The 13,222-nt window shown below is 51.0% G+C and overlaps 2 protein-coding genes across 4 annotated transcripts; one reads left to right on the forward strand and one right to left on the reverse strand.

Annotated features, from left to right (window-relative positions):
- The first annotated feature begins 349 nt into the window (after window positions 1-349).
- Window positions 350-6,441, forward strand: LOC146544316 (uncharacterized). Of its 2 annotated transcripts, XM_085225258.1 has the most exons (3): window positions 3,813-4,117; window positions 4,316-4,454; window positions 5,685-6,441. In XM_085225258.1, exons 1-3 carry the CDS (start codon window positions 3,826-3,828, stop codon window positions 6,058-6,060), a joined length of 807 nt encoding a protein of 268 aa, XP_085081384.1. In that variant the 5' UTR covers window positions 3,813-3,825; the 3' UTR covers window positions 6,061-6,441. The 2 variants fall into 2 exon arrangements, 1 of the variants encoding a protein (XP_085081384.1); XR_014883644.1 differs by lacking the exon at window positions 3,813-4,117 and adding an exon at window positions 350-3,800 and having other exon boundaries at window positions 4,316-6,441.
- Window positions 6,442-8,817: 2,376 nt separating this feature from the next.
- Window positions 8,818-12,024, reverse strand: LOC146544317 (uncharacterized). 2 transcript variants are annotated; one of them, XM_085225261.1, is made up of 2 exons: window positions 11,638-12,024; window positions 8,818-10,662 (listed from the first exon to the last, which is right to left on the reverse strand). In XM_085225261.1, exons 1-2 carry the CDS (start codon window positions 11,827-11,829, stop codon window positions 10,513-10,515), a joined length of 342 nt encoding a protein of 113 aa, XP_085081387.1. In that variant the 5' UTR covers window positions 11,830-12,024; the 3' UTR covers window positions 8,818-10,512. The 2 variants fall into 2 exon arrangements, 1 of the variants encoding a protein (XP_085081387.1); XR_014883645.1 differs by lacking the exon at window positions 11,638-12,024 and adding an exon at window positions 11,260-11,630 and having other exon boundaries at window positions 10,532-10,662.
- Between the last annotated feature and the right edge of the window lie 1,198 nt (window positions 12,025-13,222).

A 13,222-nucleotide genomic window follows, 5' to 3' on the forward strand; every position in this document is an offset into this window, starting at 1 on the left:
GGGAAGGGAAGGGAAGGGAAGGGAAGGGAAGGGAAGGGAAGGGAAGGGAAGGGAAGGGAAGGGAAGGGAAGGAGGGAAGGGAAGGGAAGGGAAGGGAAGGGAAGGGAAAAAGAAAGAAGAAAAGAAAAGAAAAGAAAGAAAAGAAAAGAAAAGAAAAGAAAAGAAAAGAAAAAGAAAAAGAAAAGAAAAGAAAAGAAAAGAAAAGAAAAGAAAAGAAAAGAAAAGAAAAGAAAAGAAAAGAAAAGAAAAAAAGAAAAGAAAGAAAAGAAAAGAAAGAAAAGAAAAGAAAAGAAAAGAAAAGAAAAGAAAAGAAAAGAAAAAAGAAAAGAAAAGAAAAGGAAAGAAAAGAAAAAAACCTGAAGTGATCATGCAGTTAATCTTGTTGGTTTAGTTGTGTTCTATGGTGATTTTAATTGCACTGTAATTTGAGCTAAGTCAAAGGATGGCAAGAAGGATGGCTGGGCAGAGGCTGGTGGAATGTGCATGAGAAGCAGTGGTGCTGGTGTTGGTGTCAGTGCTGGGGCGGATCTGCTAGGCAGGATCTGAAGGCTTTTAGGGGGGCATAGCATGAAAAGGGAGTGATTGGCTCTGGGGCAGGCAGGGCTGGCAGTGGGGGTGGCAGCCACTTACAGGTGACATGATGATATGGTAACATGGTGCTGACCTTAGCAGGGGAGAAACACAGCACTGAGGATGTTTAGGAGGAAGTCAGAAGGACCCAGGGCTGTGAGAAGGGATATCACAAGAACAGGACTGCAGAGCTGAATGGCAGCATGGGGAATCCACCAACCCAGGCAGGCACCACACAATATCTGAGGCAATACCTTGAGTTCTCTTGAGTTTTGCTTTAGCTTCCAGCAAGGCCTGCCCTTCATAACAGGAGGGGCAGCCAGCCCCCAGGAGTGACCGAGTGCCCAGGTCCATCAGCAGCAGCTGCACTCTGTCATTGTTATGGCACTGACAAACCATAGATGACTGCTGTTTAATTGAGAGATGCTATCAAGGATGTGTGCTCTGCAGCAATTGAAAGAAAGGTCATGTAAGTCGACTGGCATGGAGTGGCAAGAATTTTTGACCAACATATTCCTAGGAACATTAACTCTGGTTGAAATATAGTTGGCATAGCCACTGTGGGCTCTAAAGATGCAAAGGATGCACTGAACTTTCACTCCTTCAGTCTGTGCTGCAGCCTTATAGTAACAAGGTGCTGACTGAATATTAAGAGCACTCATTTCAGTGATATTTCATATAGATCAGAAAAATGAAAATTGAAATGAATTTGTGTTTCTGCAATATATACTGTGCATGTGGCAAATATTACAGAGGCAAGACATGGCAGTTTGTGCTGGCATGCAGCATATCTAGAGGCCTCATATTAGAAGACAAAGCAGCTGTTAGGAACAGGGCTGGCTGACAGAGCAGTGCAAGCAGAGGTCCTGGGGCTCCTCTGAGAGCCAGGAACTCCCCTTCAGCAAACCCTTACTGCCTCAGGGATCGAGCCCACAGATTTCCCCTTTGATTTCTCAAGAGCCCTTGTCATACCAAAGAAAAGACAACATTAAATGCGTGCCACTTTTGTCCCTGAACTTTGGGGAGCTCTTATCACGGGAGAAACTGCATTTCGACTGCAGATTTTAGCCAGACACAGAATCTCTTGCACTTCCTCACAGTGCCCTGAACACTGCTTCAAAGCAGAACACCAGTGATGGACAGGTTGCAAAACAAATGCCATGGGGTTTTCTTTGTGAACAAGCTGATCCAACTTTTTTTTTTTCCACAACAAAAACTGTCTCAGAGGGCCAACTAGAAGCCTCGCTACCTTTTTCCCTTCAATACAGCACCTAATGTTATAGATTTAATAGCGCATTTCATATTCAATTTATTTCTGTTACATACATGTACAGATGAGATTTTAATTTGCCTTCAGATTTTCAAGCACTGAAAAGTAAGAACTGTGACATTTTAGGAAAAATGACTTGAGCTCCATGTATTATTTTCATAATCCCCTCTCCCATTCCTGTACATCAGCATTTTTTCTGTATAGACCCTTTGGCTTCTGTAAGGTCCAACTTTCTATAGCATTTCCTGCCAGGTGCTGCCAGGTGCTGAGCAGCCGCTGCTGCCGTGGCTGTGGGTGCGACACCACAGCTCTGAGCTCCATTCTGTGGAATGCTACATTTGTATTAACATGTATCTCCCTTTGTGACTTTTTTTTTTCTTCTTTTTTTTTTTTCAGAACTGAAAATGATGTCCTTTAAAACCTCTTCCTGGAGAGAGAGAGAGGGAGGGAGGGAGGGAGACTGAGAGAAAAAAATACACTCCCCTTGGAATTTAACCTTAATTTGAACCAAGATCAGTGAAAGAAAAGCACTTTCGTGCATTGTTCGGCAGCTCCACCCAGCCAGCCCCTTATCTAACCTGAGTCTCTATTGCCCACAGCTTTGTAACTTTTGCAGCAGGAGCTCCACATGCTCTTACATGCTTTAAAGCAGGCTTGGAGACAGGGTGGCATTGCAATAGCAAGAAACAGTGAGCAGTCCCATCTTGCTCGTCCCCAGACCGCACTACACTGCACCTCTGAGGGCATACAGGGGCCTGGGAGCAGGGCATGCAGCCTGGGGTCAGCCCCCGCCTGCACCCCGAACCAGGGGATTTAAAACGTTTGTAACTCTTGGGTTTAACCCAGCTCTTTGGATTTCTTCTGCCTTCAGAGAGGCAGACAACCCTTGTATTGCATGACGTCAGCTCGAGGTCAAAATTCAACCTTAAGCACACACATAAACCAGCGAGCTTCCTTGTTTGCTATTCAGAGGCGGACTTCCACTGTACGTCTCCTATCGTCTAAGCTAGGGGAACAGCCCGTGTATTGCCTTCCTATCTCTTCTCACTTCCTAGAGAAGGCAGGCAGCTGCTCCAGGTGTGGTCCACATTTACACCGTCCACAACTCCTGCCAACCACCTGCTCCCTGCAGCCACCTCCCGCTCCCTGCTCCTCCTTGGAACTCTCCTGTCCCTGCATGCCTGCTGCTTGATATCCGTCTCTCCATGTCCTGCTTCCTCCTGCTTCATTCTTGCTGTCCTCCAGGCTCTGCTTTTCCAGTCCCACAGCTCTTTGGGCCTACTGCTGCCTCCCCTCACCCACACTTTTCTCTGTGGGGCAAATGCTTTAAATGTGAGGGCAAGAATAAGGCATCCATAGTAACTAAAAATAAGTACTCAAAATAAAGACCCACTATCACCGAGTTATAGAATCGTGGAATCATTAAGGTTGGAAAAGACCACTAATATCATCTAGTCCAATCATCGACCCATCACCACCATCACCATATCATGCAGTTCACGTGGAAAGGAGGATGCTTTTCAATGCAGAGCACTTTGCCACGAGTCCTCCCCTTTTTAACGACTGTCGGTTGCTTTTCTTCCAAAGGGAAGTTTTGCAGAATGCTGTTTGGTTTTGTTTCAAATCGAATGCAATAAAACCCTCCAAGGAAACATGTCATGTGGCATTGTTCTCATACTCCTCGAGCATTTGGAGGACCCCTTGGAAGGAGTGTGCACTGGAAGATAGAGAGAGGAAGCAGGAAAAACAAATAAATAAGAAATATCAGGGAGACACGGTCAGCGTGAATCATTTCAGGCTGTCGATTGACCCTGAGATGAGATCATGTTTCACTTCTACCCTCGATGGAGCGTTCTCGTGCCCTTCAAACCCATGGGCACGGAGTCTAGTAGTTAGCATGGAGCCATTGGCACATGTTTCAGCCAAACGTACACGAGTTGAGATTTTTTGGTGTTTTAAGGTAACCGCTGATCAGAAGAACGGTTATGCTTAAAGCAAAGAAATCACAGGTGCGGGCAGATGGGCGGCTGGGGAGGTCCCCCGGAGGAGAGCTACATGGGGCGGACCGGGAGGCTCCCTGGCAAAGCAGCCGCAGCCCGTGGAGCCGCCTTCCACGGCTTCCTCCGAGGCTCGGCCGGCGGCGGGAGGAAGAGGTTGGGAAATCCCCGGCGTGCGGCGGCGCTCCGACCGCTGCCCCTCCCCGCTCCTCCTGGGCTCGGCGGTGCCCGCACCGTGCTCGTTGGGCGGGGGAGGGGAAGCCTCTGTGCCCCGCAGAGGGTGAGGGTGCGGTTCGGAATCCCACTCCTGGTCCCAAAGCCACACTCCGTTCCTCCAAAGCACCCTGCTAAGTGCCGTCGCTGGGAGGTGCCACGTGTTTAGTAACCTGAGCGATCCGTTTATAATTTAAACCAGTGTTATTTTGTATACCCTTCTTTTCACCTTTTTTTTTTCTTTTTCCCTCCTCCCGTTTTCCAGCACCCCGCTGTGCCGACGCTGGCGCAAGCGCCGAGACGCAGAGCCCACGGAGCACAGGTCCTTGCAGATATGGAAAGCTCGAGGCTGCGACTGTGGGAATTGAGGAGCTCTGTGTCCTCATGTGTCTGTGCTTTGACCAGTTACGTAAGGCTCTATCTGTGCTTGGCATCTCAGTACTGAAAGGCGTTACTGATACTTAGAGGGAAAAAGCGAGAAAAAGATTTAATGGTATTGGTATTTGTATGGGTATTGGTACGGGTGTTGGTATCAACGTTAGTGTTAGTATTTATTTTCCCCGCTTCTATTCTATTCCCATCGCCATGGAGAGGATTGCTGCACTGCACCCCCAACACTGTGTGCTGGCTGCAGTCTGAAGGCTGTTAGAAGTTTTCCATCCAACATGTATACACTGTCTGGCTGTTGCCCTGCCACAGACAACGCACCCGGTTAGGTGCAGTGATACTCCTTTCTCTGAAATGAGAAATTTGAGAAAGAAAGACTCGTTTCCATGAATGGCTTTCCTGGTTAATGCATACTGCAGCTTTTATCCTGTTCCTGTATTTCTAGAATAGTGGGTACATACAGTGGGAAAACAATTACACTCAGAAAACTGATTAATGCACATTGGAGCCTTGCATGTATACCATGACTTGGAGAAATTGCCAGGCATGGCAGCATAGCAACTAAGGTGTTCTAGTTTCTCAGATATTTGCTCCAAAGTTCAGAACTGCTGTGTGAAGAAACCTCATTATCAGATAATATGCACGAAATATCCTATCCCGTTTTTACTTTTAGTGAAAGACCACCAAGACGAGACTGGAAACGCACGTCATTTCTCTAAGCTTTTAAAACCCTCACTGTGGTTAAGACTCCCTGAGCAGCTCTTGCAGGGCCGTCCTGCAGAGTGCTGTGCAACTCGTGGAAGCACCTCAAATCACTGTCATTTAACTGCGCGTTACTGGCTTATGGCATTCTGCACTGCACTCTGTAGCTGAGGGACTCCGTGGCAAGGTGTACCCCAGGGCTCCCACAGACACCTACAGGTACCCCGCTGAGAGAGGGAAAGTGGAAACCACCAGCAACACTTAAGCACTCTTGTCTTTTCTTAGAGGTTTTAAGACCTCAGTTGGCCTCGAACTTAGAGCAGGATGGTTTCGAGGAGAGACGGACTAGTCGGACATCTTTTTCATGTAGAGGGACACTGCAAATATCTCTCGGGGCTGTCTTTCCTACCCATCTCTTTTCCCAATGTTTACTGAACCAACAACTTGCATGTCCCTGGTTCGGTTTATTTGTTTGTTAATTTGTTGGTTGATTCATCCATTCATTTATTCATTCGTTCAATCGTTCAGGTATTTGTTTCTTCCAGGAGATCGCGGTCTGTTTCCATCTCACTGTTGCCAAACGGCAGTGATGGGGCGAAGCTGAAGCACAAAGGGCGAAGGGGCCGGGCCCATGCCGCTGCCCCCGCGGCCACTCTGTCCCAGGGCGGCAGTGCGGACCCGGGGGAGCCTCCTCGAGCCCACGGAGCGATGCTCTCAGGGCAGGCTGAGGGCGGTGGGACGCGGTTTGGGGTCCGCTCGTTGCTGCGCTTTTCTTCCGAATTGTCGCCGACCGCAAGAAATGAAGAAATCGGAGATCAACCCAAATGGAACTGCTATTGTAAATCCAATCGCCATTGCATCTGTTTCACTGGAAATGCGGACTGCACAGTGAAATGCACGGAGCTCACTTTATCTCGTTAGATAAATCGTGATATTTGGGGGGAAAAAAGAGAGAGAGAGAGAGAGAGAGAGAGATTTGGCGTGTCTCTTCCGTTTATTTTTGCTTAGCACTGCATGCCTTACACGCAGCTTTTGCCCCTGGGTTGTGTGAAGGGCAGATTCAGGGCAGCGGGTGGCGCTGAGCGGTGTCCGCCGGACGCAGAGGTTCGGGTTCTCCTCCTACCCGGACGGGGTCCGACGTGACAGCGGGACCCTTGTTGCCTAGGAATTAAGTTGTTTCTGCTGCTTATTCCTTACCTGAAGCCCTAATCCTCTGTTTGTGCTGCAGCACAGAACAAATTATTTCTCATCGACCAAAGAGCTCCCTTGTAACAATTAAAGTCTATTGTGTAAAAGTATAAATGGCGCCTTGATCCTTAAGGGAAGATGAGCTGTAAAAAGCAATCTTTGGGCATGATGTGGTCATTGAATGGATAATGTGGAGAAGTTCAGGGAGATAAGCTACAAACAGCAAAGCCCTCGGTTAGCTAACTTGTGTGCTTGGTCTGCATAGACCTCAGCAGAAAGAAAGTGAGGTTTGCTTCCATTTCTGCAGAAGATATTTTGCCACTGTTTTCCCTGGGAGCATCCACATTATTCTCTACTTTTAAAATTATTATTATTTCTTAAGCAAAGAAACACACAAAATCATCAAATAAAAATAAGCCCCAGAGCACTTTACAAAGTGGGACATTTTCTGAGATCCTTGAACCTCGGACTCTGCTGAGGTCAGTGCAATCTCGGTTCATACTCATTAGGGAAAAAAAAGTCTCTCCCTGCCCGGGGAGTGTTTAAAAGCAGTGAGGATCCATATAAACCAGCGCTGTCAAGGTCAGCTTTGCCTTGTGAAAGGAAAGGCGACAGGGTCAGCATTATTGCACATGAGGAAATCCCCACTGGGATGGAAGAAATCATCTCTCCTTCTTTCTCTCAAATGCCAATGCGCCCCTAATTCGGGAGCCGGACCGATGGGAACCCCTCATATGCCCGATTTGGGGTTCCCGGCTCCCAGTACAGGGTGGGAGGACTCGTGTTTCCCGAAGGAGTCCTCTGAGTTGTCGAGATGCTGTTTGGGGCCCCTTCCCCCGGGAAACATGAAGGGTGCCGCGTTGGGACGAAGGCACGGAGCTGAATCTCAGCCCACCGCGCACACGCGTGAGACCTCACGCACCCTACGCACAGGGACCCCCGCAGCCTCCCGCCCCACGTGCGATGACTTTAGCCGCTCCTTGGGATATTTTGCTTGGCTTTGAAAATTAGCCTGTTTGGATAACACTGGATAGAAAACATTGACGCTGGAAGCCAAGCAGACAAATATTTTGATCTCTCGTACGGGGTTTCCGATCGGTCGGGTTTTGTGCCCGATTATTTATTTATTTGTGCGCATGTTATTCATTCATCTACTGCGCTCGTTCATTCATCCACCCACTTCCCCCATTCACTTGCCCGGCCACCCTACGCACTTCACTTGACTTGACAGGACCCGGCGTCGGGGTGCGCTCGGTGCCGAAGACCCTTCCCCGACCCCCATTAAGACACACTCCGGGGGTCCACCCGCTCCGTGAAAGTGCTTCTGGGCGGAGGGGACTGCTCGCCCACTGGTGCTCGCCGGTCCCGTTCACTGCGACTAATTCGACGCGATGTCCCCGGCTGCTTAGGGGACCGCGGGTGCCCCGACGGCACACGGGGTGTCCAAAGGCAGGGAGAGAGAGCCCCGTGCCCGCCCGCAGCCCGACCGCCGCGGGGATAAGTGCGGGGACATCAGGGCAGAGCAGGGCAGGTAGCGGCAGCCGAGGGCAGCGGTGCCGTAGCCGTTCTGGAGGGAGACGTGTCAGGAGTCTCTAACTCGCTGGGTGCCGACTCGGCCGGCAAAGGGAGGAATTCGCAGTCGGACCACCAACGCGCCTTGATCCGTACAATGCACCACTTAATGCACTTCTGTAATTTAAACTGCCGGGGACCCCCTCCTTCCAAGCTGATTTTCGGTATAGGTGTTTTCTCATCCCCCCTTTCCTTTGAAATGCCCCCACCCCCCCACCCTCTCGCTCCCTTTCTTCTGAGCCCCGCTCTCTAATTCTAGATGAGTATTACTTTGCTCTTTTCGTTGGCCAAGCACAATTGTGTTATTGGAGATAATGAATTCAATCCCCATCAAAGAGTATTAGGAGCGCCTTGGCCCTGTAGTGCCTTTTTTCAAACAGGGAATGAAAGGCAGAGAGAAAATTCTCTGGGTAGCCTCCGCGATGGCCGCTTTTGAAGTGAGGGGAGGCGGGCATTGTTGTTCACATTTTTGTCCATACGGCTGAAGAAAGCCCGGCGGCTTTTGATGAGGAGATGAGAACCGCCTCGTAAGTTGAGCAACAAGTTCGATGGCGGAGCCTCACCGCTGCCCGCTGCCTGTGGATAACATATGTCCCGCATTAATAGGGGCTCGGGGGAACAATTGCTGGGGGGTGGGGTGGACAGAGCCGTGCACCGCCTCACGGCCCCTTTTCCCCTTTCCTCTGTGCTTAAGGGAGAGACGGGGATAGGCGGGGAGGGGGAAGCGGTTCGGGGCTCCGCGGCGGGCACCGCACTGGGGCATGGGGGGGCCTTTGAGGGGGACATGGCACCCCCCTCTCCCACAGCCTCTTCCTGGGTGATGCTTCTGGGAGCGATGCTGAGCGTGGGCACCCCCCGTCCGAACAGGGTTCTCTCTCTCTCTCTTAAAAAAAAAAAAATTTAATTTTTTACTAAATGTGTACTTGAGACTTCCTTTAATTTCCTTGTTTGTCTGGGTTTTTTCCCCTTTCTGTTTTTTACAGCTTAATGAAATACCTGAAGTCTGCAAAGTACTTCCTCAGATAAAGCAGCCAAGCAAGGAAAAAAGAGCAGAGGGAGAACGTCTGTTGGTACTATCAGATAACCTCAGAACTGGAAAACTTGTTGCAGACATGTGAATGAGTTCGAACGTGCTCTTATTCCCATCTCCTGCCCCTCAGTTCAGAGATTCCCCGCCCCGGGGTCTTTATTATGCTAAAGAGGTCATTACTGGGAATCGCAATGGGGAGATGTCGGTGTGCAGAGTGGGGCCCACCTCCTGGTTACCGACCTGTTTACATTTTCCGCCGGTCAAAACCGGAGGAAATGCGTGTTAGCAACCTGCCGGGCAGGCTGGGTGTAAAGAAGGAATAAAGGGGAAAAAAGAGATTTCTGCGCGGTAGCTCGCAGATGGAGGTGATGAACAGGCAGCCCCCGGAGCAGAGGGCAGCGGGGCGGTGTGTGCCGCGGGATGGGTAGCGGCTACCGTCCGAACCCTTCCCCGGGCGATCCCAGCGGGATCCACGCACGACGGCATGGGAGCTCCGGCCCGAGAAGGGAACGTCCCTTCCCCGAGGGCAACTCCTTATATGGCAGACACCATAAGCACGATCAGCCTACAGATGCTGCCCCCCCGCAGCCCTCTCTGGTTCACAGGGCGCGAAGCCCCAGCCCTGATCACGCTGCAGGTGGGAAGGTGCCGCTGTCCGGCCCCGGCGGCCCCGCAGCTGGTCCCGGTCTGACCTCGCGCCTGCTTCGGGACCCCGGACATCGGCCAGGCGGTGGGAGCACGGCGAGCTCGGGCTCGCAGCTGAATGCAATAGTCATCATTACCGTTAATAAAAAAATTCCGTTCTCTAGTAGGTTCCCCTTGGAATGAGGAGCAGGTGTAAGAGCTTTGATGGGTAAATTATAGCACCGATAGTAAATCAGTCGTGGCAAAATAACGATAAAAGGCAGCGAGGGGTTTGCCCTTAACAGAATCCTCCTGGGCAGAGACCGTTCGAGTAGCGCTCCTGTAGCGGAGACGCCATGTGGGAATTCAGTGTTCATGTGGGAGTTTTGGGGCGGGGGAAACAGAACATTTTTGCCTCTCACGGAGACCGATGGGTCCCGTCATGAGGCTACATGTGTTTTAAATCCTACTGCCCGGAGACAAAGGTGAGTGCTGGCAGTTTGATCCGTCCAAAGTTCAAAGATCTGAAATCTCAAAGAGTTTCTGTTGGAGGTGAAGGGGAGGAACACAAACACGGCGGCACGGCTCGGGTCGGGCGCTGCGCGGTGCGGGGCGAAACGCGGTGTTATGTACACTAATCTGCCCTTAACTGCAACTTTGTCACAATGGGCAGAATAATTAGCAGAAAATGACCAGGGAGAACAAAGGCAGGTTTTCTTCTTATCGCCTCCCATTTTCCACTCTTCCTCATTTGTTTCTCCCCCTGTAATGATCCGCAAAGCGCAGAAAAAGCACACTCCATTTCTTTTCTTCTTCTTCTTTTTTTTTTTTTTTTTTTTTTTTTATGAGTTTTTACTCTGCATTTGCTGGTGGATGGGTTTGCGTTAAGATAAAAAATGACTCCTTTTCACAATGCCGCCCTCGGCATTTAAAAAAATCAAACTGATTGCGTTTTGATTTCAGCTGTTAGCCGTTATCCCGCATTTCCGAACCCGGCACCGCAGCGTGGGAGTGCGGCGCCCACATTCCTCTCCGCTGCCGCTCCGCGCTCCTTTGTGCGGTGATTTTCTCCCGGCCATTGTGTGCTGTGTATATTTCCACTTGTCCCCCTGGAAACAAATACATATTAATTATCTATATGTTAATACATCCAATGTACGCACCTATGAGCCTCCCGAGAGAACTTTTCATCCCATTTATATGAGGATAATTAACTTCTCTATGAATTAAGATGCTCACTGTGAGTGCACACGAGAAACGTCAATTCATTAAATGTCTGTTTAAAACCGTTTTTGTCTTTTTTTAGAGTGACCGAACACGTATAGACACACCTATGTGCCCAGATCCCACTTTATCCCAGCAGAGAAGAATTAATAGTAGGTGCGCTACTACCGCAACCAAGCGTTTTAGCTACGCTATCTCTGTAAAATTAGAAGAAATTCAATTTCTTCTAAAGGAGAGTTGGAGCTGCAGCGAGAGGATGCCTTTAATTCTCGTTTAGCCATCGAAGTCTTCAGCATCAACTCCACCATTCAAACCAATATCTGAAGCCACGCCAAAGGCTGAAATGTTTTCTTGCGCCGTCCCTTTACGAGTCACTTTTTCTCTTTGAAACTGAGTCGCGTCGATAAAAGTGACCGGGAAATATTTTTCCTCATCTTTCAGTCCCGAAAATTTTAAACTAATTCCTTCCAATAAAGACGCACCCGCGGCCGATGTAGGTGCCAGCATTGTCCCTCCGGACCCCGACACTAGACCGAGACGTTCATGTGCCTTTATTCCCATCCCCGATTTGGGTGATGGAAGAGCTTTTATCCTACCGAGCCCCGTGGGGGGGTGTGGGGTCGGAGGGACCCGGACAGCGCTGCGGGGGCCTCGCAGTGCCCGGGGAGAGAGCGGAGCCGAGGGGGCAGCGCCGGCCCCACAGAACAACGGGGATCGCTGCCGGCCCCCGCTCTGTGTGCAGCTTTCAGTGCCCGCGCTCTGCGTGGGTGTGCAGCGATCCCCACCGCCCCGCATCACTCCCCTCTCTGCTGCACTCCGTGAGCCTGTCTCTCTGCCTCGCACGTGGCAGAAGTAATCACCGTGAAGCAAAAGGCGAAAAGCCCCTGTGAACGGCGCTGGTCGTGGAGATTGCAGCCCGGCGGGTCCCGCTTTGCTATGCTCGTGGCCGAGCCCACCACTGGCACGGGCACATCCCCACACCTCCCTCCATCTCCCTCCATCAGCGAACCGATCCCGTCGAAGGGGTCGCACGCTGATGGAGGGAGGGGCATCCGGGATTCGCCCTGTTTCTTCTCGAACCCATTTCTATCTTATTTTCATACTGTTGCCGGGTGCTACTTGAGCGTGGGCTTAAAGTGGGGCAGAAAGTACGGGGCTCCTCTTCCCTCTGTTGGATCCCGAGCATTACACTGCACTCTGCAGTGCCCACTGAGCCAAGCACCCTGATTTTTGCCCGGAGCCATATGCCTGCGGTGTCAGCGGGTCACTGCTCACCATTCGCCTGCAGCGAGAAAAGGAAAGAACAAGCTCTCGGTGGCGGTGGGGCACACGCATTCTCTGTGACGGGCTCTGCTCCTTATCTCTGAGAGGCTGGGAGCCGCGGCGCTCCGCTTAAGCCCTTTTACTACCCACGCCCCGAATATTTCCATTACACACGGTCTGTGCTCCTCAGCTGATATGCGAAACCCGCTGCCTTATCGCTGTCGGTCGATTGATATTTTCTGTGCACAAGCCCAAGGCATTAAATCAATGTCTCCGCTTCGAAGCGGCATATTCTCCATAGAGTGGTCTGTGGGAGACAAGCGAGGTCTTGCCGAGGACGGGCTCCATCCTGCCGCGGTGTCTCACCGAGCAGCTCCTGGCAGCAGCAGAATTGGCACTTTGAATAGCATCCACCTGCCTGGATCCGGGGCCGCGCTGCAGGGGCTGTGGGGACGAGCCGGGCGGAGGGCTGAGCCGGGGCCCCCGCTCCGTATGCCTACCCGTATCACAGAATCACAGAATGGCCAGGGTTGGAAGGGACTTCAAGGATCGTGAATCTCCAAGCACCCTGCCACATGCGGGGCCACCAACCTCTCCATTTAATATTAGACCGTAGCAAAGCAGAAGGGCTTTAAAATAATTTTCTCTCCTTTTTTCGCCGAGTAACAGCGTTGGAGTAATTGGGTTGGCTTAGGAGATTTCTGGGACGCTTGCTCGTTTGTTTTTTTTTTCTCCTTCCCCTTCCTTCTCCCCACCCCCCATACATCACCTTCTAAATGTAGTTTGTCGCCGCTGTCCCTAACCCATCAGGAGGCAATTATGCGATAATTACGAGAATGACACAGAGCTTTCATCGAGCCGTCTGGCCCGAGGGGGCTGAGCGCAGGGAGATCTGCGGCGGTGCCTCTTGTGGGGGATCGGCGCTGCTGTTGGGATTCCCGCGGTCAGCCCGAGCCGACACAGCGAGGGGGCATCTCCCTCAGTGGGCTCCGTGCCTTCTTCCCGCCACCGGAATGTTAACAACAACGACAACAACAACAAAGGTATATATGTATATATACATAAATACATATGATACCAACCCAGGCGCACGCAGCCCCTGCCCAGTGCGTGCGCGAGCTCTACAAAAGGAGCTCGAAAACCCACACGCATCGGCGCAAGCTGCGCGCCCCGCAAAGCCTC

The sequence above is a fragment of the Meleagris gallopavo genome, chromosome 5 (assembly GCF_905368555.1).
Source record: "Meleagris gallopavo chromosome 5, MGAL_WU_HG_1.1, whole genome shotgun sequence".
In the NCBI taxonomy this organism is placed as follows: domain Eukaryota; kingdom Metazoa; phylum Chordata; class Aves; order Galliformes; family Phasianidae; genus Meleagris; species Meleagris gallopavo.

Bases quoted from the DNA above. Each gene is read 5' to 3' on its own strand.
- LOC146544316 (XM_085225258.1), top strand. From the start codon at position 3,826: ATGCTTAAAGCAAAGAAATCACAGGTGCGGGCAGATGGGCGGCTGGGG. The intron at 4,118-4,315 runs GTGAGGGTGCGG...CCCGTTTTCCAG, and splicing joins GCCTCTGTGCCCCGCAGAGG to CACCCCGCTGTGCCGACGCT. The intron at 4,455-5,684 runs GTTACGTAAGGC...TGTTTCTTCCAG, and splicing joins ATGTGTCTGTGCTTTGACCA to GAGATCGCGGTCTGTTTCCA.
- LOC146544317 (XM_085225261.1), bottom strand. From the start codon at position 11,829: ATGCCCCTCCCTCCATCAGCGTGCGACCCCTTCGACGGGATCGGTTCG. The intron at 10,663-11,637 runs GTGATTACTTCT...ATTTGTTTCCAG, and splicing joins TTTTCGCCTTTTGCTTCACG to GGGGACAAGTGGAAATATAC.